The 24846-nt window shown below is 44.9% G+C and overlaps 1 protein-coding gene across 1 annotated transcript; it reads right to left on the bottom strand.

The window, feature by feature from the left end:
* Positions 1-134: 134 nt before the first annotated feature.
* Positions 135-13950, bottom strand: LOC117887386 (sterile alpha motif domain-containing protein 9-like). The gene is given in 5 exon segments (XM_034789959.1): positions 135-4449; positions 4451-5400; positions 7309-7353; positions 8513-8685; positions 13721-13950. Coding segments are annotated over 3 exon segments (4803 nt in total). The 5' UTR covers positions 7313-7353; positions 8513-8685; positions 13721-13950; the 3' UTR covers positions 135-600.
* Positions 13951-24846: the final 10896 nt, after the last annotated feature.

A 24846-nucleotide genomic window follows, 5' to 3' on the forward strand; every position in this document is an offset into this window, starting at 1 on the left:
AGAACTCAATAAACAAGCTGAGATTCATGTAAAAGGTTATTTAGTCAGACAATATGCAAATATTTTAGTTTCCAGTGAAGTTTAAGTGAGGTAGTAATACAATAATAAAAGAAGCAAAACACAAACTCCAAAAATAATGTATTGTTACTTTATTAGAGTACGCTTTTTTTATAGGTCATTAAAAATGAACTGGTGCAGTAAATATATTTATATGAAGGCTTTGCCTTTTCAATATTAGTAAATTATAATAGAAATAAAGGATTCATATTCAAATAAGACTATGAAATCAGTAAACATATAAGTCATGCCCTAAACCACATAACATGAAGGTGATATATCAGTCAGTGCCCTTTCTACAAAACATAACCTAGCAGTGTGAGAACTGCTCATGTTTACTGTCTTACCTTAGACAAACTTTGAAAAATTGCTTCTTCCCATAATTCTTTGGACTTGTTTTTTTTCCTGTGTATCATACAGTTTGATTTCTTGATGTACAATGTTTTCTGAATGTAACAAGACTAGCACAGTTTTCTAACAGTACAGTGGGTACTCTCAATTTAATGCGCCCATGTACCTTACTCTATGGAAGAGTATTTTTCTTTACTTATTGACTTGAATATCATGGGCAACAAGCCCATTAAATGAAAATCCTAAATAAAATGTCACATTTTCATTTCCTTGAGGCACGGAATCATAATGTAAAGGTACAATATGAATCTGCCCAACGTGACCCTGTACAAACAGTTTTCCATTCTCTGTCCAACCTGAAACCCTTCTTAGAACATCACGTATTTTACCTACATTCCATACATCACCATGTTGCCACTTCATCCGTCGATCATTTAGGGAGCCATCAATTAATTTATCAATCCTAGTCTTGTGCATAATCTTTCTTAGACCACTGCCCTTTCCCAGGAAAAAATGTGTGTAGATTTTTTTCTTTCTTGGAGCAATATTTTTCACCTTGATGTCATGCATGCGTTTCATAGTCTGAAGAGCTGACACGAGAATATCATCATTATCTGGATTAGGTTCTTTGTCTAATGCATCATCAGGCCAGTACAGTAAGGTGAGCAAAAAATGGGCACTTGCTGGAAATGCTGTTCTTCTCTGTTTAAAAAATCTATTGCTGAGTTCTCTAAGTGTTTGAAAAGGAAGAAGTTTGGAAGATCCAGGAGATAAACATGATAGTGTGATGTGACACAAAATGTAATTGATGAGATCAATATCCTCTAGCCTCTCTTTCTGTGGGTCATCTGGGTAAAAATTAATGATTTTTTCTAGCTTTTCAACTGACCTCTTCTCCTTTGAATCTGTCAAAAATGAAAGAATAGTAGTGACACTGCCACCACCATATTTATAAATGTTCATACGTCTGACGAGTTGAGTTTCGGGTTCTGCATTGTTTTCTCCCATAGGATACTCTGAGGTAAAGAACTTAGCATATACCTCAGACTGTCTTTTCAACCACTTTCTGGGATTGTAAACTTGTTCTTCCTTCTCCTCCTTTGCGTCCTCATCTTGTTTCTCCTGGTTTTTATCTGTTTGGAAATAACTTAAATCTTCTGAAATCCAGTCCAGAGCATTATAAATGTTCTGACGTAAGCCTTTTAAACGACTGTGAAGGTTTCCCCATGTTTTTTTAATTCCCTCAGGAATGTAGTCTGTTAGCAAATAACGCACGAGCTCAGAATGTTCCCCTTGTGTGTTTCTGGGAAATACCTCAAGTGTAGACAGGAGTTTTAGTAGACGACATCCTACTTCAACCTCTCCAAAATATCCAGCATTGTTCATACTGTCGATCTCTGACTTTGCAGCCTGTTGTGCAGCCCTGAAGCATTTCATAGCTTTAAGGGCAATTTCTATCATCTGAATGATTCCACCAGGAGTGGCCTCATACATCTTTTTGTCCATAGTAAAACTAAACCATTTCCTGTACACTTGACCTTCAGTATCCAAAATAAAAGAATCATTTGGCAAATGAGATTTGGCTACCCCTGCCCAATATTCTGCATCCTCAAATTTTTCATGATTATAATGCAGTCGAGCAAGTTGCTGGGCAAAGAAGGCATCTTTTCCCAGGCATTCATAGGCAGTTTTTAAAACCTCTATAGCCTTTTCACAGTCTTCAACCTTACAGACATGCTCAATGAATGGAGAGAAGAGGCTGTCAGTATTGTCTCCCCTGCTCTTCTTGTCGCGTCGTATGAACAAATCTCTGATGAACTTCATGAACTCTTCTCGTCCAAATCTATGGTTTAAAAGCACTTTTTCCTGGAGAAGTTTCATTGCAATTTGACTCTGAGGCTGACTTCCTGAGAGCTGATGCAGAATTTCTTTTGCAACCAGGTAATGTATGATATGGACAGATGAAATACAGGTGGTATTTTCTCTTAATTCAATAAAAATAAGTCTTGCCTGTTCACTTAAGTTATTTTTGAAATCATATTCTCTCACTCTCTTTTCTGTATATGCCCCGAGCCCTAGAAAAGCTTCACAGTGTGATAATGAAATGTATGAATTATGAACATAGAAATTGAGCAAAGCAACATACCTCATTAAATTAGTAACAGGGGAAGAAAGGTCTATGCCTTGCAGCAGGTGCTCTACAAACTCCCTCACATATGTTTCATCAAACTCTACACTCATTAGGACAAATGTAAGAATAAATTCATGCTTGAAGTCTTTCTGCTTTTTAAGTTTTTCAACTTTGGTTTTAAACAGGTGTTTCTCTTGGTCTGTCAGTTTGTGCGTGACGGCAACTGTATCAAGAGGAGAAGCTTTGCAAAGTTTTTCAGGGACATTAGATCGCTTACAGCCCAAGAGGACGAAACAAGGCTTAGAAAAATGACTTCTTCGAGCTGCCATTGCATCCATTAAATCATTTTTTAATTCATCCAAATAATCTTCATCATAGTCTTCAACCAGGAGAAGGACTGGGAGAGAATTCTTTATGTCATTTTCATCATATTCTCTAAAATGAACTGCATGCTTGGAGACAGTTGCAATTGGATATGAGGATTTGACTACAGCACATCTTAAATCCTTTCTTCTTTTCCATAGTACTTGCCTTGCAATGGTGCTTCCTCCACTTCCAGGTTGATGAAATATTTTTAGTTTAGCCACGGAATACCTGATTCTGTTCCCGTGCAAAATATCATCTAAGATTTTATGAACCTCTTCACAGGCCTCCCGTTCAATGACTTCTCCACAGCTACCTTTATCAGCAAGCCAGAAATTTTTCCAGCTGACTTTTCTACCTTGGTAAAATGTTCGTTCTATCTCTTGTATTTCTTTTGTGCTCAGAAGATCCAGTTTGATATCATCACATTGATCTGCACACAGTATTTCAAGGGAAGACATTTTTTCTTCTTCCAGTGTTGGAAGCACACACAGACCTCTTGTGGAAACTGGTAAATGTCTGGGACATATTGCAGATGGCATCATGTTTTGAATAGTGGCATCTACGTGACTTAGTTTCATGCCCACAATGCTCCTCTGTTCTAGTGTCTCAATATTACAAGATGCCTGAGCTAGGTTAGCCCACTTATCATAATTTTCTTTGGACTCTGCAATGCATATGATATAATCCATACCATTCATTTCTGTATAGAATTCCTGGAAGGTGTCTACAATTGGCTTCTCCACAGGTGATAAGAGGAGGAACAATACCACAAAAGATCCCTTAGGAAGGATTTCATCACAGATAAACGAAATGGCTTTTTTAAGATACTTCTTTTTTGTTCTAATCCAAGTGTCTTCATCACAAGATTTTTCATCGCCACGGAAGTCACTACGTCCATTGCAAAATATCCAACTGGTGTGATCAAATAGGCCCAAATGTTTTTGAAATTCAGTGGTGCTCATCTTGCTTTCATTGGAATAATTTTGCAAGAAATGTGGTCTTGTTTCATGATGCTCTTTGTACTTGGCATATAAACCTGACACATTGGAATCCTCATCAAAATCAAAGACACAGAAAATATTCATGCGCATTAAAAAGTTGACAGATTTCAGATCTTCTTTTCCATAGCTATTTGTGACAAGAATGTACAATAGAGAATCATTCATATAGTTCTTGCCATCAGTGAATAGGACTGATAACTTCCGCCCTAAATTTTGGGAAATTTCCATAGGGTCCTCATTACTGGAGGACTCAGCCTTTTCCCTTCTGACATCCTTCTCTTGTAAACCCTGAATAAAAGCCACTAGTTCTTCATTCTTTACAGGCTCAGACTTTGTTCCCACTCTTTGATAGAGAACTGGAATTTTGTCGAAGTTCACCTTATTACTGTGTTCGTTAAATCTAGGTAAGCGTACTTGAAAGATCTTCCCCTTCACTGTACTGGATGATGGTTCTATGTCAACCTCTACCACAAAATATTGTTCTTGAGAGGCTTTCTGAATCACTTCAGTAAAAATAGGAGGGTGAATGCAATTTCTTGCAGCTTTCTTGTTCAGATGGTTCAAAACATTTTTCAATGTAATCTAGTGCATCTACATAGATGTCTCTGTCTCTTACCGGTATACCAGCTATCTGTCCGTGTTTCCAGCCCTTGTCTTCAACACTGTCCATTACACCAAAGTGTATTGTGCCATTTGTTCGAACATTCATGCAGGCCGAGGCATATCTAATCACTTCATAGGCAAACTTTGCTTGCAGTCGTGGCCTGTCCAGCTTTGCAGCAATTGTAAAAGATTTGTATTCATGGCAAGGGGTAATCAAATCTATGACTCCAGTTTCCGGAGCAAGAATTCTGTTTTTCACATATTTAAAATTAATGTCTTCATTTTTAAATTGCCTGAATTTGCTCAGAGTTAATGATTCAACTGTATTTTCATGTAAGGATTGACTTTTTCTACTTCCTCTCCTGCAAAAAGTAGACATTGTTTTTTCTGTGTGCTCCTTACCAGTCTCTTCTACTGCCCCAGAGTTGTCTGTTTCTGGAGATCCCTTCTGGAAAGATGTTACATGAAAACTTTCGGGCTGTTTGATGCTGAGGGTCTTTAAATCACTGTCTGTCTCTTCAGTTGGTGCATTAGCCTTCATAGACACAGCTGAATTCCTGTTTTTTACTCTCTTTTTATCATCATTGGTAGTGATTTTAGAACCCAACACTTCTGAAGCCTTAATGCTGGGATTATCTGCTTGGGCTGAGTCTACCCCTGCATTTTTCTGCAAATGTTCCAAAAGTTCATTTCTTTTCAGTGTTATTATGTAGATTTGGCCTTCTTTCATACCCATGCTTTTGAGGAAAGGTTCATCTAATTCTTTGAGCACTGGGCCAGTCACTTCTTCTTCACAGAGCTTTTCTACATATTTTTTCTTAATTCCAATAGATTCTAGCCAGCATCTAACATGAGTCTCGTTCCATTCAGCCAAAGGTAGCATTTTGTAGTCTGAAAACGAAATTGTGTGTCAGTAGCACATACTCAGGGAGGGTTAGTCTGTCTTTCTTTTTTTTTTTTTCATTTCACCACACCATGCACTTTGAATTAGTGTTACAGTCCTCTTTAAAGCCTTATCTAGACCCAGAGTTAAATGTGTGGTGTTAGCTAACAACATGTTTGAAAACTCTAGTGAAGACAAGCAACAGAGGGTCCTGTGGCACCTTTAAGACTACCAGAAGTAGTGGGAGCATAAGCTTTCGTGGGTAAGAACCTCACTTCTTCAGATGCAAGGTTCTTACCCACGAAAGCTTATGCTCCCACTACTTCTGGTAGTCTTAAAGGTGCCACAGGACCCTCTGTTGCTTTTTCCAGATTCAGACTAACACGGCTACCCCTCTGATACTAGTGAAGACAAGGCAGTTTAGATTTCAACACATACTAATCACATTGAGTTGAAGGCTAGGCTTCACCCACCCATGCCCAGGTTTTAACTCCCCCATCTTAGAATGTGTTAAAGGCAGCCTGGCTTGTCTACACTAGACTTCTCAAGCATGTTAGCTAAAACTTTCTAACAATGCATCTTTTATTCTAGTGTAGACAAAACCTAAGAAGAGACTTCAGGGACTAGTAGACAGTGTGAAGCTTCATCGTTTCCTACAGGTTAAGATCAGAAGCAATCGTTACATCTTCTGGTCTGACCTCCTGCATATCACAAGATATTAAATGTCATCTAGATCAGTGGTTTTCAGACTTTTTCTGGGGACCCAGTTTTAGAAAATTATTGATGCCCACGACCCAACGGAGCTGGGGATGAGGGGTGTGGGAGGGGCTCAGGGCTGGGGCAGAGGGGTGAAGGCTGCAGGGTGAGGCTGGGAATGAGGGGTTTGGGGTGCAGAGGGGGCTCTGGGTTTGGGGGGCTCAGGGCTGGGCGTGCAGGCTCTGGGGTGGGGCCAGTGATGAGGGGTTTGGGGTGCAGGAAGTGGTTCCAGGTTTGGGGGGGGCTGAGGCAGGGGATTGGGGCACTTGATTGGGACACAGACTTACTTCCAGTAGCTCCTGGTCAGTGGCGCAGCCGGGGTGCAGAGGCAGGTTTCCCGCCTGTCCTAGCCCTGCGGACTGCGCTGCGACTGAAGCAGGTCTGGCTCCTAGGCGGAGGCGTGCAAGCTGCTTCGCACAGCTCTTGTCCTCAGGCACTGCCCCCCCCCCGCCAGCCAATGGGACTGCGGAGCCGATGCTTCGGGTGGGGGCAGCTTGCGGAGCCCCATGGCCATGGACCTGCTGCTGGCCGCTTCTGGGGCGCAGCGCAGTGTCGGAACAGATAGGCACTAGCCTGCCTTAGCTGGGCGGCACTGCCGACCGGGATTTTTAACGGCCTGGCCAGCAGTGCTGACTAGAGCGACCCAGTACTGGGTCGCAACCCAAACTCTGAAAAATGCTGACCTAGATACCCCTCTGTTATTCAGAGATGTTAGCGAGACTAAAGCATTTCAGTCCTCGGCAGAATGCCTGGGGCACACAATGTAGTGAACAGGAGAGGCCAAGGTGCCGTCGGTGCCCAAGTCTGCAGGGGCAGGGGGTTGATCAGATGAGATGTGCCCTAATGATCCCAGCAGGCGAGCCACACCCCATGCTGCAGACTCAGAGGAAGGCAAAAGCTAGGGATCAAGTGTTGAGGTCTAGTTACAGTTTTGCCACTGATTTCTTCTATGTTCTTGGGGAAATCACTGAACTACTGTGTCTGTTTCCTTCTGCTCAATGAGGATACCACATCCTTACCATTCTCCCAGGGCTGCTGAAAAGATTCACTAATTTGCCCCACATGTTAGATAAGTAAAATGTTATATATTCAAAAGGGAAGTATTGTTAAGGCAAATTCTATTACCCAAGAAGTGCAAACATCTTAAAAGAGAGACATACCCATTTTCTTGTAGAAGTAGTTTATCCTCTTGCTCAGAAACTGATCTAAAGGGGGGGGGGGGAGACATAACAAATAGCTTAACAATTTGTTCCTATATCGTTCACTCACTTTTTGGTGGGGGTGAGGGAACCATTTATGTGTTTAAGCTATTTACTGAATTTAAACCTGGGTTTGCCATCTAGCTCTGCCTTTCAGTCCCCAGTATGAAAGGGGTGGAAAAATAAACCTAATAATGTGAGACTCTTATTCATAAACCAGGGCCAGTAGCCATTCCCTCCTCTGCCCTGCTCCATTCTACTTTTTTCTTGTGATGCTGGTAAAAGGTGCCAGATTGAGGCCTCTGTTCCTCCACAGGGCAGTGGCTGTCCAAGCTTCACACTGGAGGGGATCAGCTGCAGGGGTGAACGCATAGTTTAGGCTTTTGGCCATTGAGTCCTGGGTGTGTTTGCTGAGATGGCCCTCAAGGGGCCTATTTCTCTTCTTGAACACTGGACTGAAACTATTCTGACAATTAGATTTCAGATAGACTACAGAGCAGCCAACACAAGGCTGGCAGAATTATAATTAAAATTTTAACTACTGCATTAAACCTGTTACAGTATGGTCTGAATTCCACTTCCTCACCTTTACAAAGGTCTGTTTACTCTGTCTTCTCCCCAGTAATGCGCTTCTCTGGACAGTACCTTACCTAGTGCCACATTAAAAGAGGGCTCTTAAGAACCTGCTTAATGCTGCTTTGCTTAGCAAGCAAAAATGATTACTTGTCCTGCTCCTGCAGTCAGTTGGCAAAGTTCGTAAGTCAGTGGGACTCAGGTTATATCATGTAAATCAGCGAAACCACATTCTAGAGCCTTGTCTACATAAGTTGTACTGCTTTATACCATTATACTTTAAAGTGGTACAATCCTGTCCCCTCCTTACTGTAGACACACTTTGGCATAAAGGTGCCTTAAACTGGTGTAGTCTATTCCTATATTACAAACAACTCATCCACAAGTGCAGTGTGCAAAATAATGTGCAATAATACAATTATACAAGAGTGAGAAAACAGAAATTTAACAATGCCTGCAAATAAATATTTATAAAAGGTCCTTCAAGCAAACTGAGACAATAGAACAGACATTTAAAGAATAACAAAAGGTGCCTCAGAATATGTCAAGGAAAATTTGTAAGTACAAATAATAGCCACAGACATTTCCGTACCATACTACGAAAGGTAAATTCTGCTCTCTCATGCCAGGTCAGTGGAGGCGGGTTTCTACACAGCTGAGATCCAGTTCCATAGTGGCAATTCCAGGCTCCTCCCTGCATCAGGGACGTGCTGTGAGTTCAGATTTAAAGGCAGAAGAATCCTTAGAGTGGATCAAGAGAGCAGCCTGCAGCAAAAAGGCAAGTTAAGCAGGGGTGAGCGTAGGATTGGAGAAAGATGGTCCAATTCCTGTGGAGGGTAAGGCAAAGAAGGGGCAGCAGGCTAGTGGGAGGTGGGAGAGATTGGTGATAAGGGGTTAAAAAGGAATGGGTAACAAATTCACACATGTAAGTAAACAGCAAGACTATGGAACAGATATGAGAGACCGATGGGTATCTGCTACCTATGCAATCAACAGCCCCCTAAATTCTTTTACAAAAGCAACTCTAAGGCTGTAAAAATACTTTTTAATATTTTTATTTTGAGCTGATCTCTTAACAGTCCCTTGGTGTGGGGCCTGATTCAGTGAAACCCTTTCCCTTTGAGCAAAGTGGGAATGTTAATTCCTTGGGCGGGGGTCACAGCCCACACGCTGAAGTACACAAAATGGGACCTGAAAATGTAGGCAGAGTTTTTGAGGAAACGAAAGTTATTTTTGACTGTCCTGGCTAAAAAGCTCCTCAAGGAGGCAGCAAAGTGTAGGATTTGGATGCATTTCTAAGTGGTTACATTCCTGATCAGAACCAAGCCCACTGGGAGGATAAAAATGGTCTTTATCCCACCCCCTAATGAAGTTAGGGCAGTCTACGGGGTTGCTCTATGTGACAATCCACTGCTTATGGGCCCAAGGGGTTGTTTTGGCAGCCACATAGTGTAGCACTGCAGCAATTCCGGCTTACAATCCTATTTCACTACCACCACAGGGTGATGTAGAGTGGTTATGCTGGTTCTATACCACAATGGGACTCACCCCCAGTCCACACTGTGCACACGGGGGAGGGGGGCAGGAGGGAGAGGGTTGTCAGTGACTAGCTGCAGTAGTTTTGTAGCCCATAGGACTAACCTGCTTGCTTGCTTGTTTAATTGTTTTCCTGCATGTGAAAAGGGAATATAGAAAAAACATGAACCCTGGGGGCCTGGTTTTCTGGAGGTCAACAAGTTTGCAAATCAGGCTCTTAGATCTGGAATTTCCCCATCCTGAGTGACAGAAACCCAGATCCTCAACATCAGTGTTGGAAGTTAAGGGGGTGGGGAATCAATGTAGATTCTGATCCTGCAGTTTAATATAGAGCTGCCCCACACTTTCCTCCAGGGGGCTGGTATCCTCATTGGAGGAAGAGGACAGGATAGGTGACCCTGTATTTGTGTGGGGGCAGTGCCAGGGTTGAGGACATTCTCCAACCTCATCATGGGCATGGCAAAGATACCACCATTGGGGGCTGCATTACAGAGATCCACTCATGGGATTTAATCTGCAAGGAGAGTAGAGAGGCAGACGGTGAATACAAACTGGCAGGCATGTCTTCCTCTTAGCCCACTGCCACAGGCTTCTTGCAGAAGGGGCCATTGGCCCCTAGAAACAGATTCCTGTCCCAGCAACAGGCTTCCCCGAGAGAGAGGAAAGGTTCAGAATCTGGGAGTGGCAGGAAGACAATAGCTCTCAGGGAACATGGCTGTTGCAGTGCAAGGTTTCATTCTTCTGATCCCCGCTATGCCTTAGGGCATCTGAAGAAGTGAGGTTTTTTACCCACGAAAGCTTATGCCCAAATAAATCTGTTAGTCTTTAAGGTGCCACCGGACTCCTTGTTGTTTTTGTGGATACAGACTAACATGGCTACTTCCTGATACTTTATGCCTTAGGGAGTGTCATTAGCACTGAGTGACCCAGATCTAAATACCCACAAAGAACATCATATTCATCCCCATCCGCCCAGCCCTTTACAAGCCAAACTCCATTTACTGACAGGTTTCAGAGTAGCAGCCGTGTTAGTCTGTATCCACAAAAAGAACAAGAGTACTTGTGGCACCTTAGAGACTAACAAATTTATTAGAGCATAAGCTTTCGTGGACTACAGCCCACTTCTTTGGATGCATACATGTCTCTGTATGCGTCCAAAGAAGTGGGCTGTAGTCCACGAAAGCTTATGCTCTAATAAATTTGTTAGTCTCTAAGGTGCCACAAGTACTCCTGTTCTTTTTGTGGATACAGACTAACACGGCTGCTACTCTGAAACCTGTCATTATACAAGGCACTGCATTTAGCCGTATGGAGTGGAAATCCATCAACCTCATGAAAAAACTCGTACAGATACAGACAGACATCATCTTCCTTTCCAAATGCAAGCAGATGGACATCATACCAAAAGGACTAAAGGTAAAAAATCCATTACAATCTACATATCACACAGACTATGCTGAGAGACTGTGTCACACACTCTCAAAGAAACTGCGAAACCACCTGATCAGCATCCTATACAGCAAACAGGGAAAGATTAAGAATGAGCTCTCAGAACTGGATACTCTCATAAGAAACCAACCTTCCACACAAACTTCCTCATGGATAGACTTTACAAAAACTAGACAAGCCATTTACAAGACAAACTTTGCCTCTCTACAAAGGAAAAAGGACACTAAACTATCTAAACTGCTACATGCCACAAGCAGCCACAACAGTAGTTCCCTTAACCCACCCAGCAATATTGTTAATCTTTCCAGCTATACTCTTAGCCCAGCAGAAGAGTCTGTCCTATCTCGGGGCCTCTCCTTTTGTCCCTCCAGACCCATGAATATGATACAGTTCTGCGGTGACCTAGAATCCTACTTTCGACGTCTCCGACTCAAAGAATATTTCCAACATACCTCTGAACAGCATACTAACCCACAGAATCCTCCCTACCAGCACTACAAAAAAAAGGATTCTGCATGGACTCCTCCGGACGGTCGAAACAACAGACTGGATTTCTACATAGATTGCTTCCGTCGACGTGCAAAGGCTGAAATTGTGGAAAAGCAACATCACTTGCCACATAACCTCAGCCATGCTGAACACAACGCCATCTACAGCCTCAGAAACAACCCTGACATCATAATCAAAAAGGCTGACAAAGGAGGTGCTGTCGTCATCATGAATAAATTGGAATATGACCAGGAGGCTGCTAGACAGCTCTCTAACACCACATTCTACAGGCCATTATCCTCTGATCCCACTGAGGATTACCTAAAGAAACTACACCATCTGCTAAAAAAACTCCCTGACAAAGCACAGGAACAAATCCGTACAGACACATGCCTAGAACCCCGACCAGGGGTATTCTATTTGCTACCCAAGATCCATAAACCTGGATATCCTGGACGCCCCATCATCTCAGGCATTGGCACCCTAACATCAGGCTTGTCTGGTTATGTAGACTCTGTCCTAAGACCCTACGCTACCAGCACTCCCAGCTATCTTCGAGACACCACTGACTTCCTGAGGAAACTACAATCCATCGGTGATCTTCCAGAAAACACCATCCTGGCCACTATGGACGTAGAAGCCCTCTACACCAATATTCCACACAAAGATGGACTACAAGCTATCAGGAACAGTATCCCTGATAATGTCACAGCTAACCTGGTGGCTGAACTTTGTGATTTTGTCCTCACCCACAACTATTTCACATTTGGGGACAATATATACCTTCAAGTCAGCGGCACTGCTATGGGTACCCGCATGGCCCCACAATATGCCAACATTTTTATGGCTGACTTAGAACAACGCTTCCTTAGCTCTCGTCCCCTAACGCCCCTACTCTACTTGCGCTACATTGATGACATCTTCATCATCTGGACCCATGGAAAAGAAGCCCTTGAGGAATTTCACCATGATTTCAATAATTTCCATCCCACCATCAACCTCAGCCTAGATCAATCCACACAAGCGGTCCATTTCCTGGACACTACTGTGCTAATAAGCGATGGTCACATCAATACCACCCTATACCGGAAACCTACTGACCGCTACACTTACCTACATGCCTCCAGCTTCCATCCAGGACACACCACACGATCCATTGTCTACAGCCAAGCTCTAAGATATAACCGCATTTGCTCCAATCCCTCGGATAGAGACAAGCACCTACAAGATCTCTATCAAGCATTCTTAAAACTACAATACCCACCTGCTGAAGTGAAAAAACAGATTGACAGAGCCAGACGAGTACCCAGAAGTCACCTCCTACAAGACAGGCCCAACAAAGAAAATAACAGAACACCACTAGCTGTCACCTTCAGCCCCCAACTAAAACCTCTCCAGCGCATCATCAGAGATCTACAACCTATCCTGAAAGATGATCCTTTACTCTCACAGATCTTGGGAGACAGACCTGTCCTCGCTTACAGACAACCCCCCAACCTAAAGCAAATACTCACCAGCAACCACACATCACTGAACAAAACCACTAACCCAGGAACCTATCCTTGTAACAAACCCCGATGCCAACTCTGTCCACATATCTATTCAAGTGACATCATCATAGGACCTAATCACATCAGCCATACCATCAGGGGCTCGTTCACCTGCACATCTACCAATGTGATATATGCCATCATGTGCCAGCAATGCCCCTCTGCCATGTACATTGGCCAAACCGGACAGTCTCTACGCAAAAGAATTAATGGACACAAATCTGACATCAGGAATCAAAATACTCAAAAACCAGTGGGAGAACACTTTAACCTGTCTGGTCATTCAGTGACAGACCTGCGGGTGGCTATATTACAACAGAAAAACTTCAAAAACAGACTCCAAAGAGAGACTGCTGAGCTAGAATTGATATGCAAACTAGACACAATCAACTCCGGTTTGAATAAGGACTGGGAATGGCTGAGCCATTACAAACATTGACTCTATCTCCCCTTGTAAGTACTCTCACACTTATTATCAAACTGTCTGTACTGGGCTAGCTTGATTATCACTTCAAAAGTTTTTTTTCTCTTAATTAATTGGCCTCTCAGAGTTGGTAAGACAACTCCCACCTGTTTATGCTCTCTGTATGTGTGTATATATATCTCCTCAATATATGTTCCATTCTATATGCATCCGAAGAAGTGGGCTGTAGTCCACGAAAGCTTATGCTCTAATAAATTTGTTAGTCTCTAAGGTGCCACAAGTACTCCTGTTCTTTTTGTACATTTACTAAGTTTTGAGCCAGCTCTCAAGTAGTGCTACAGGGAGGGCTTACCTGACTCAGACTGCAGCGGGGGAGAAGCTGCCTGCTCACTCGCTCGCTCACTGAAGCTCCAGTTCTCAGAGAGGAAACTTTCCCCTTTACAGTTGGAGATTTGTTTGTGGAAAGAGGAATTGATCACAGGGCTGGACAGTAGCCCATGGTGGCGAGTATCTCATGGGCTGACATCCCCAAAAGTGCGCGGAAGAGAGAGAGAGATTCTCCCCCACAGAAGGGGGAGCTTGAAACTTGTCCAGGTCTCCACCCACCAGACTGAGCCTGACTAGAAATCATCAAGCACAAAGCGGGACACTTCCGTGTTGAGCTGTGAGCTCAGCTGTTTAGCTTGCCTGAGGCCTCGTCTACGCAGTTTATGGCCTGATTTAACCATGTAGGTTTTTCTTACTGAATTTGCTAAATCTGCACAACCCTAATGTGTACCCAGTACTGGTGTTCAGGTGCTTTATAACACCTTTCCTTAGTGGAATAAGCTGTAACAGTATAAGCACTTTTACCAAGGTAGCTGCATCCATGTGAGGGTGGCAGTACTGGTCTAGTTAAAGCAGTACAACATTTGTGTGTAGGCAGCCCTTCGCTGCAGGCTGTACTGTGAGCCCTCCCAAAGGAAGCCTTTGGGGTGGAGGGGGAAGGGGAGAAAGAATGACAAAGAACCCCTCCCCCCCAGGGTGACTATATTTTCCCAAAGGGCAAATGGGACTGGTCCAAGGTGCCACCCGCCCAGTGTGAGCCCTGCTCCCAGCCCTCCCTGCCACCCAAGCAGGGCCAGCCCCCTCTCCCCACTGGCCTAAATCCCCCTGCTGCCCACCCACATGGGGCCAGCCTGAGGCTCCCCTTCCCCCCCGCCCCCAAGCCTCCCAGCTGCTCTCCCTGGGCTGTCCCAAGGCCCCAACCCCTCCATCCCCCTGTGAGCAGGACCAGCCCGAGCCCCCCCATACACACACACGTGGGGCCAGCCCAAGGCCCCCCTCTATCCCCTGCACACAGGGCTGGCCCAAGATCTCTGCCACCCGCCCATGCAGAGCTGGCTTGGCCCGAGCTGCTTTCCCGAACCCTCCCTCCCATGCAGGGCAGGCGTTGCCGCTTGCCCCTCTCCCTCTGAATGTTCCTCTGTGCCCTGCTAGGGGTTGCACCCCACTTTTTTTGGAAAAAATGCCCTTTTGTCCGCTTTGCTCTTGCCAACTGATGATCAGGTCGGTGGCAAGAGAAAATGCCTATGTTTGCCAAAAAAGTCAGGATGGCCAGGACAGGGCTTAAAAAAGGGACTGTCCCAGCTAAATAGGACGTATGGTCACCTTACCAACCTCCCTTCCCCCTGCTCCTTCTTCCCCCCTCCACACAAAAAAACAACCCCAGGCTCCAGATGTTGTGTTGGAAATGTTCTCTAATACAAGGAACTGTTTGGACACTCCAAGGATGGGCTGAAAAACTTTGGCCTGTGCATAAATCAGGAATTGCAGGGAGATGTGCAGCCAGACCCTAAGAGGTTCTGCAGGAGCCCAAAGAGAGGCTGCAACCTGACCCAACCCACAGAGCACCAAGGTCTCCCTCTTGCAGCAAAAGGGACAGGTGTCGGGGCAGGGTGTGGGTATGTGTGAGCGAGAGACCCATGCCATGTACACACCCATGCTCATGGCGCCGTGAAGGAGCCGCCCCAGTTTAGCTGTGGAACAAGAGTGGATTCCCGCCCGCCCCACCCTCAGGTGGCAGCAAGTGGTGTCCGCATGGGCCATGAGGGTGAGGCAGTAGATTACATGAAACAAAAACATACAGATAATCTCTGGGCATGGTTTAGAAGTGGAACAGCTGAATGTCATGCAGCCAGCTCAAGTGGCATGTGGGCAGTAGGGAGTGGCCTGTGGGGAAGAGGGCCTGATGATGCGGTCCAGAGGGAGAGGTGTATGGGCTGGGCAGGGACCCTCCTGTAGGACCGCTAGAGGAAGCAGGAGGCCTGGCTGCCCTCACTGCTGAAACAGTGGCCAGGGTGTGGCTGTGCAGCTGGTAGCAAAATGCCCAGGCAGGAGGGAGAGCTTTGCTGTTAGTTAGTCTTTAAATTACCTCTCCCCAGCTGCCTGCTCCATGGTGTGGGCAGATCACATGTAGGGAGGCAGACACAGTAGTAGGGTCACAGAACACCATCTAGAAACAGATCTTAGCCTGACCCCATCTGGCTCTGTAGTTCCAGGGAGGGCATGTACATCAGCTGCCCTGTTTAGACATATAACAGTAGTACTGGGGCATCAGCCAGGTTGCAGGGGTGCATGCTGAACAGACCTATGGTAAAGGTGCTGTCACCAATTTGTCAGAACAGGCTTTTGCTGTGAGGCACCTCTGTGCCCAGGTCCGGTTCTAGGGAGCTGCTTTAAGACCCATGATTCAAGGTTGTTTTGTTACACCCCAGTTATTGTTCCACACCCAGCAGGGGGCAGCCGGGTGCCTGCAGTGCTCTAATTCAGTGGTACTCAAATTGTGTGTTGGGACCCCCAAGTGGCTTTTTAGCCCGGGCATGGTAAGTGTTGTGTGGGGTAGCGCTGGGGAGCCACAGACCCTACAGCTGCCCAGGATGAGGGGGGGGTCAAGAGTTGCCCCTAACCCGTGTCCTGCTCCACCAGGCCCCCGCCACCCAGGGCAGGTGGAGGGGCCACAGCTGCCCAGGCGATTCTTACCATGGCTGGGCTGCGCCCCACCCCCCCACCCCCCGCCGGAGCCTGGTCCAGGTGAGAGCCGTGCAGGCAGCTGTGGGGAGCCGCGGCCCCTCTTGCCCAGGAGGAGTGGGGGAGCTGTTCTTGACCCACCCACCCCCATCCCAGGCAGTGGAGGGGGCCATGGCTGCCCAGGCTCCCGCTGTCAGCCTGGCTGGGAGTGGCAGGGCCCCTGCTGAAAAGTGGCCAGGCCCATCCAGTTTCAAAACTGGGAGGGCCATGGCCCCCTGGCTCTCCCTATTCCTGTGACCCTGACAGAGGGAAGGGGAATGAAGAGTGAGCAGGGGGTGGGGGCCTGGGGGGGGTGGCAGGGCAGGGGCACACCACTCTGCTCAGCCCTCAGTGTGCACTGCCTCCCAAGCCTGACGTGACCACCCCTAAGGCATAAAGTACCCACTGCACATACTAGCTGTGTACATGCTGATTAAGTCACCACTACGCGCAGAATGGTCATAGTTTGCATTCCATTTACTAGAGCGCTGATCTGACCACCTTACAGTACCGTTCCCTGAGCCTGTCTGCTTCCAAAGCTGTGGCCCGCGCCTCCCCCTACCTCCAACCCTGTTGCTGTACTCTTCTGTCTTTTTCGCTCAATTAATGTAGCATCATTATAATAAGTCCTCTACTGTTGGCTGATCTATCCGTTCCACGCATCAAAGTACCTTCTTAATTCTGCAGCTGCCTGATATTTGTGCGTAGTTCTCAGTGCCCTCCCAGAAAGCGCTAAACTAAAGCTTTATAAAATATTTATAGGGGAGGGAAGGAGCTTGGTTTCACTATGTCTCATGTCCCTGTATGGGTGACCTCATAATGCAGCCATCAGTGATGTTATGCACCATGAAATTTTCTGTGAAATTCTTAAGACCAGCAGGGCGATACATTTTCTTTTTGTAGGCAGGACTTGGCAGCTGTGAGGATCTCACCATTCTGCACTGAGTGTCCTTGAAGTTTTCTAGTGGTCTTGGGGCACAGATTATAATCACAGAAGGCAGCATTGTAATCTGAGAGCGGGAGCCACTCAAAACAAGATCCTTTCCTCTTGGGAGACCTTTTGGAAGGAGACTTCTACATAAACGCTGATGGTCTCTTCCTGTAAATTTCACTGGCTCATTGGGATCAATGCACATATAAGTCTTGGGGCTCAAAGCAGCAGCCATTAGATAAAGTGGGCACAGGGTGAGGCTTGTCTACTTTCCAGCTCACTGTCTCTACTGCAGACGTTTCTTTTTATTTAGCTGAGGTGGAGTCCATAGCAGAAAGAACAGTTACTTACCTTGCAGTAACCGAGTTGTTCATGTCCTTATTCATATTTATCCTAGTTGAGGTACAGGTGAGATTGACCAGTAATATCCATTGGGGCTGTGATGGTGGCCCTGCGTGCCCTTGTGTCTCTACCACCTGAGGGCATATAAGGCTAGGGTCTGTGTGTGAGAAAGGGAACCAATTCTCTGTTCCCTTTCTAATTCTGAATCCCAGAAGACATGGACTCGTATGGAGGGCAGGCCATGGGACAAAACTCCCATAGTTTTTTACCTACCAGGAAAAAATAGTTACCGACTGTGATGCTGGTAGACCAGGTGCTAGCTTATGCCACAGTCCCTAGCTGTCAAGTGACCACTATTAAATGCATAGCTGGAAACCAGTCTGACTTACTTGTGTGTTAGTATTGCTAAAATAGGTATTAGACATAAACAATGTGTTTAGACTTTAGGAAATGCTTGTAAATTGCTGCCTGCACTAATCTCACTTATATATCTGTAACCCATATTAAAGTGTTTCTGTTAATTGTAAAAATGTTTGCTCTGAAAGCGTAAATCCAGTCAGAAAAGAAACATTACCAAGTGTGAAACACTGCTTTGCACCCACGAGCAGGGGTTATCTCCAGCCCATCAGGAAAGCCACTTGAATCCAAATGGGCTATTGTAAACCATCATAGAACAAGAACTTTGTTGATTGGTCCTTGCACTCTCCTGAAGAGGGGGACATGTGGAAGCACTTGTCCCATCAGCTAGGACTCTAGGGAGATGGGGATAAAAATTCCTGACCAGAAGGAATTAGGATCTTTTTATGTTGTTTGGACTCTAAGGACAAAGATTCCTAAACGTAAGCATGAGATCCCCAGGATTAACCTGGATTAAGGTTTTATAGAGCTGTCATATTTCAGCAGCTCATCACCATCTGAAACCTAACACAGAACTAATTTGTGTGTAAAAACAACGAGGAGTCCTCATGGCACCTTAGAGACTAACAAATTTATCTGGGCATAAGCTTTCGTGGGCTAGAACCCACTTCATCAGATGCATGGAGTGGAAAATACAGTAGCAGTATACCATGCATCTGATGAAGTGCGTTCTAGCCCAAATAAATTTGTTAGCCACAAGGACTCCTCGTTGTTTTTGCTGATTCAGACTAACATGGCTACCACTCTGAAACCTGTCATTTGTGTGTGTATGTTTACTTGTTTTAACCATGTAAATAACTCATTTCTTTTCCTTAGTTAATAGAGCCTCAATTAGTTTACTATAGGATTAGCTACAAGCACTGTCTATGGTGCATATTGACCTGAGGTAAGTGACTGGTTCTTTGGGATTGGGAGTAACCGGAATAGTTTGTGATCCTTGGTGTAAAGTGATCATCTGTCACAGTGTCTGGGTTGCATGGTAAATAGGAATGCCCAACGGGACTGTCTGTGGCTCCATGTTAAGGTTATATGGTGTCTGAGGAGTTTACACTTGTTACATGGTTGGTGAAATCTAAGTATAGAACTCTCAACCTGTTTGGGGTTTGTGCCCTGCTTCTTAACAGTCTGCCCTGAGATTGGTAGTGTTGCTTGTGAGCCACTCCAGAGTGTGATACCTATCTTTCCGTAACTGTTGTTCTTCAAGATGTGTTGCACATGTCCATTCTACTGTGGGTGTGCGCGTGCCCGTGCAGACAGAGATTTTTTTCTCTCAGCAGTACCTGTTGGGGATGGCTTGAGAACCCTTTATTGCCACCCACCACTGTATGCTGGTGTAAGAGAGAGGAGCCACTCGCGCCCCGCCTCAATTCCTTTGTACTGGACAGACTCTCATAGAGCCCTCAACTCATCCACCCTCCTGGCTGAGGTAATTTCCCCAGAAATGCCGCCAGCTGCACCCTTATAGAGCTAATAGCCAAACTCTGCTTTAGAAGACTATCCAGCTAAAGGTCCTCAAAAGACACCTTTCCTGTCAGACCAAATGGAGAAGTGCTTCCACTGTTGTGAGAGGCTATGCTCTCAGTTGCAGCAGTAGGTCCCATAAAGTTTCAGACCTGGCTTATGGAAGAAAGGCCTTGGCCTTCATGGCGTCTAAGACTGCCTTGAAGAATTCTATTGTCTTTGCCTATTTCAGGACTGATTTGTCTCAATTTACTAGGAGAATGGTCCCTGAAGAGGGATGGGGAAAGGGGTTGGGGTGGGGCAGAAATGAACTGATGCTATGTGGGCCCAAGCATTTAGGCAGTGGGATAAGCAATTGATAAACAAACAATGGGGAACAAATGGAGCCAAGGTGACCAGTATACTGTCCTCAACAAACGCATCAAAATGCCTGTTTGGATGAGGCAGCTGGATGGGATGAGCGCACTGATGCTGAAGAGGAGGGTGGTGGAGGGCACCTCCTATAATCTCTGCCCTTTTTTCTAAGTGGATCTTGGGATCAAGGAGCATACTGGTATTTGTGTGGCTGCTGCGGATGATACTGTTTTATTTTTTATGCTGGGGTATAGATCCAAGGGGATTTGAATGTTGCCTTAGAATCCTTAGTGCTATGAAGCCTGTCGTCCATTTTCCCTGAAAGGACCTTTGAAAAGAAGGTTCTAGATAGTCTGTTAGACCTCTAGAGGTAGACCAGACAACTACAACCATGAACCCCTTTCTCATAGTAATAGCTTTTGCCATGGTTTGAGCAACCGAGTCCGCATTATCCAAACCCTCCTGGAGGGCAGTCCTGTTACCCTCATCCACCATTACTGCAAATTCTTGTCTACAGTCCTCTGGCAGATTGTCTTTAGATTTTATAATGTTTTCCTAGAGGGTGAAGTCATATCGACTCACAAGAGTGTGTTGGTTGCAATCATGAGTTGCAGGCTTCCTGAAGAAGAAAGCTTGCAACCAAACAAACAGATCCAACCTCTTTGAGTCTTTGCTTTTCGGCATGGAAGTTTATTGCCCCTGTCTTTCCTGATCATTGGCAGCTGCCATCACAAGAGAACCAGGGGGCAGAGCGGTGGAGTAAGAGTAAAAATGTTCTTACCCTTTAGAGAAGATGAAGTACATCCTTTCAGCTCATTTTGCTGTGGGGGGCAGGGAGGAGGGTGTCTGCCAAAAAGCCTTGACTGGTTCCATGATGGCTTCATTAATTGGTAGAGCTACCCTGACTGGGGTTGCCGATATGAGGATGTCCACCAACTTGTGAGAGCTTTCGCGCACCTCTTCTGCCTGAATGTGAAGTACAGAGGCCACTCTTTTAAAAAGATCTCGATGAGCAGTGTGGTCCTCTGGCGGTGATGTCACTTGGACGGCTCAACAGCCTCATCTGGGTGATGAGGATGCAACATGCATCTGAGGTGCTGGTTGGTCTGTGGCTTGTGGCAGGGAAGGTGCCTGAGTGGCTTCTGGCTGCTCAGTACTAGTCTTGGTACTGGGTACCAGGGACTGATGTTTTTTGGTACCAATGCCTCTGGTGCACTCTCAGCAAGCAAGATGGTTGAGGGGAGGTCCTAGCTGGAAGGGAACGCCCCATGGCATCAAGAATGGCTACTGATATGGGCCCGGACCCATCCTTGCTCAGCCCATTGATCCTTAGAAGAGGCCCAATGCTGGGGATGCTGTATGCCCCATGGTCCCAATGACTTATGTTCCCCATCCTGAGTGGGATACACAGCACCACACCTCTGAGTTTGAGGAAGAAGAGTCAGTGGAGGGGCAGATCCAGATGGGACTGAGGAGAGGTAACCTGAGCCTGGAGATGGCAGTACCGGGGAAATCATGGGAGGCTTTCCTCTTGTCAATAAGGGCTTTTGCAAAGGCTTGGACAGTGCACTGTAAGACCTCGATACAGTGAGGTGTGAGCAACAGCCATTGGTACCAGTTGCACACCTTCCACTGCCAGCCATATTAGTACCAACAGGCTGAATAAGACTCATGCAGCTGCATACACCTCCAGGGGGGTTGGGAACAGCACTGTCTGCTGGCCAAGTGTCATTCAGGGGATGGCCTTGTCAGACCTGGTACTGGCTCTGGAGGCGGTTATCCCCTCCTGGAAGGTGACGAGTGTTCTGGGAGGATGTGTCCCTTGCCCAAATGCTTCGTCAAGTCTCTGCCTTTGGTACCAGTGCAGTCAAGAGAGCAACTGAACCTTCAGAAGGCCTAAGCTTTTTCTTTGGTACCAAGGAACAGCCCCAAAGAGCCACAGACACCTCCGGTGGCTCTGTACCGAAGTTGATGTACTTGGGGCGCTCTCCCCATGTGATGACTCCGAGGGGAGCGAAATGCTGCCTCCATAAGGAAGCACTTAAGCCTCACTGCCCTATCTTTTTTTTGAGTGGGGCTAGAATGCTTTTCAAATGTGACATTTGTCACTAACGTGGGATTCCCCCAAACCTTTCAAATAGGCTGGGTGCAGGTTGCTGATCAGCATGGATTTTACACAGGTTCAGCAGGACTTAAACCCCAATGAATGATGCACCATTCCGGTACCAAGAGAGAAAAAGAAGTGGTCAAAAAGAGACCAAACCCAGAAAACTATCACTAAAACTGTCTAAAACTAACAAACTACTATTTTACAACAAACAGGATCTATATGCAGAAAGGAGTGAGGGAAGCAATTGAATTAATACGCCTGGATCGCTCCAATAACCGTCACTGGCAGTAAGAAGGAACTGAGGCCAGGTTGGGGGAAGCTCCACTTTCTTATACCAGCACACAGTGGTGTGTGGCAAAAGGGTGCTCAAGCCACCCGGTCTGGTACCGCTGAGGGGGAAAAATCTCCAATATCTTTGTACACGGTGCGTGTACATGTATAGTGGAATGGACATGTGCAATCAATTGAAGAAGAACAAACAGTGATCTACAGATTACCTCAATGGACATTACTCAGCCAGTCAGGGTTGGTAGCTGAAGGACTCCATTCTTAGGGATGGGCCTTCCCCAGGATAAATCCGTTGACCACCAACAAGAACAACAAATACCCTCTCTTCTGCTCCAGAGCAGGTGCCAGCCAGGGTCCCTCCAGAATGCTTACCTCCTGCCATGGTCTCAAGGTTTACTTGATGCCTTTCTCCTGATACCCAAAGTCATAAAGAAGATCAGGCAGGAAGGATATGGTTACAGTGACACAAAGAGCCCCCTTAATGGTCCAGAGCATATTTACTAGCAGACTTAATGCATCTGTGCACAGCGACTTCTCTCTCTCTCTCCCCGCTCTCCCAGACATGTGGACAAATTCCCCAGAACTTCCAAGTCTCCAACTGCTTAACGTCTCTGCCAAGAGAATTTAAATCAATTTCTACAGTTTAAATAACATGGAACACTTTGTGGCTCTTTTGCAGTGGGAGGCAGAGAGGAGCATGCAGCATGGGTTTTCATAGTAAGGTAAAATTAAATAAGCTGGGTTTTAAAAAGCCCTTTGTAACAATCTCCATTTTGTAGCTTTCGTCTCCTAAACTTTGAGCAGAGGAGAGGGGCTTCATCAGTGCTTATAGGAAAATAGGAGCTTAGATTGCAGCTACTTTTATATTAACTAGTTGTACCTAGTCAACAATTGCCTCTAACATCCTTTTTAGGAAAACCTTTCGTCTAACTACCCTCTGTCTTGTATCTGTAAGAGAGAGCTCAAATTAGGTTTCTGTTAAAGGGTTCTTTTGTCAAACTAACAGCAAGTGATATTTTAGTCTCCTGTGGATGTTTCAGGGAGGTAGTAACAATGCAATAATTGTGAAAGAAGCAAAATGCAAACTTCAAGAATTCTTTATAGAAGTCACTGTATTGTAGTAAGTGCAATAAAAACAGACAATGAATCAGTACAATTAAAATATTTGTGCTGAGTGTTTGTCTTTTCAAAATTAATAAGTTAAAATATAAAAACTATATGTTCAAACAAATGACATTAGGAAATCAGTATACATGTAAATCCTAAAACTAAGTAACAGGGGGATGTAACAATAAGCAGTACAGTTTCTTAAATAATTTAGCCTTCCACAGTGTTAGAACTTCTTGTGTTTTGTTTCTTACCATAGAAAAACTTTATAAAATTGTAATGATGCTTCTCTTTTAAAAAAAAATCCTCAAACTACTATATTTCCCTTCTCCAAAATCAACAGATGTTTTGTTGCTTTATTGAATTTGGTTATTTAATACAGATAATTTTCACCATTAGTGTGCCTGGTACTATACAACAGATGAAGTGTGCTGAATAGTTATGGTACTGTAGTAATATACATAACTGGTATGGCAGAGAAGGTTTATTAATAGCTATCAATTATTCTCCACGTCCATTGGGGGGTAGAACAAGAAGCAATGGGCTTAATCTGCAGCAATGGAGTTTAATTATAGATATTAAGAAAAACTTTCTAGCTCTAAGTGTAGTTAAGCTCTGGAATAGGCTTCCAAGGGAGGCTGTGGAATCCCCATCCTTGGAGGTTTTTAAGAACAAGTTGGACAAACACCTGCCAGGGATGGTCTAGGTTTACTTGGTCCTGCCTCAGCATGGGGGGCTGGACTAGATGATCTCTCAAAGTCCCTTCCAGCTCGACATTTTTATGATTCCATGACTTAGCTGTGGGCCAATATGCAAAAACCAATAAGTATCACAATAAAACTTAAAACTAAATCCAAAATTATAAAATGTTAAAATACTTACAAATACAGATTAAAAAAGACATACAGCATTAATTTGTATATGATCACCATACCACTTGCTTTTTCCTTATACTATACATGGCATGATAATATAGCTATCTATACATGGTAATATACATAAGTATTTGATATGGGTCACCTTAAAATATAATCTTCCCTCTTACTTTCCCTGAAAAGATCAAAACCAAATTATAGGTTGCAATTAATTACAGCTACATCTGTATCTTCCAATAATTTATTTACTGAGTCAAAAACGAAAATAAATTACCTGTATTAACTACTGTGGAATCTGCTGTCCACATATTGCAGTAAAGACTAATATTGATGTCACTTAAGTTGGTACATGTTCAGTCTAGTGGTGAATTTGGCTCCATATTGATAAACAATTACTTTCTTTTGGGCTTTCCCATCCCACAAAAAAACCCAACAATAAAACTTGACTATACATGACCATTACAGTTCCCATGATATTCTGCATGGGAGTGAGAGGGGTTTACAACAGAGTTGTTAGAGCTACCCAAATTCCAGTTCCATTCAGT

The sequence above is a fragment of the Trachemys scripta genome, chromosome 14 (genome assembly GCF_013100865.1).
Source record: "Trachemys scripta elegans isolate TJP31775 chromosome 14, CAS_Tse_1.0, whole genome shotgun sequence".
Taxonomy (NCBI): domain Eukaryota; kingdom Metazoa; phylum Chordata; order Testudines; family Emydidae; genus Trachemys; species Trachemys scripta.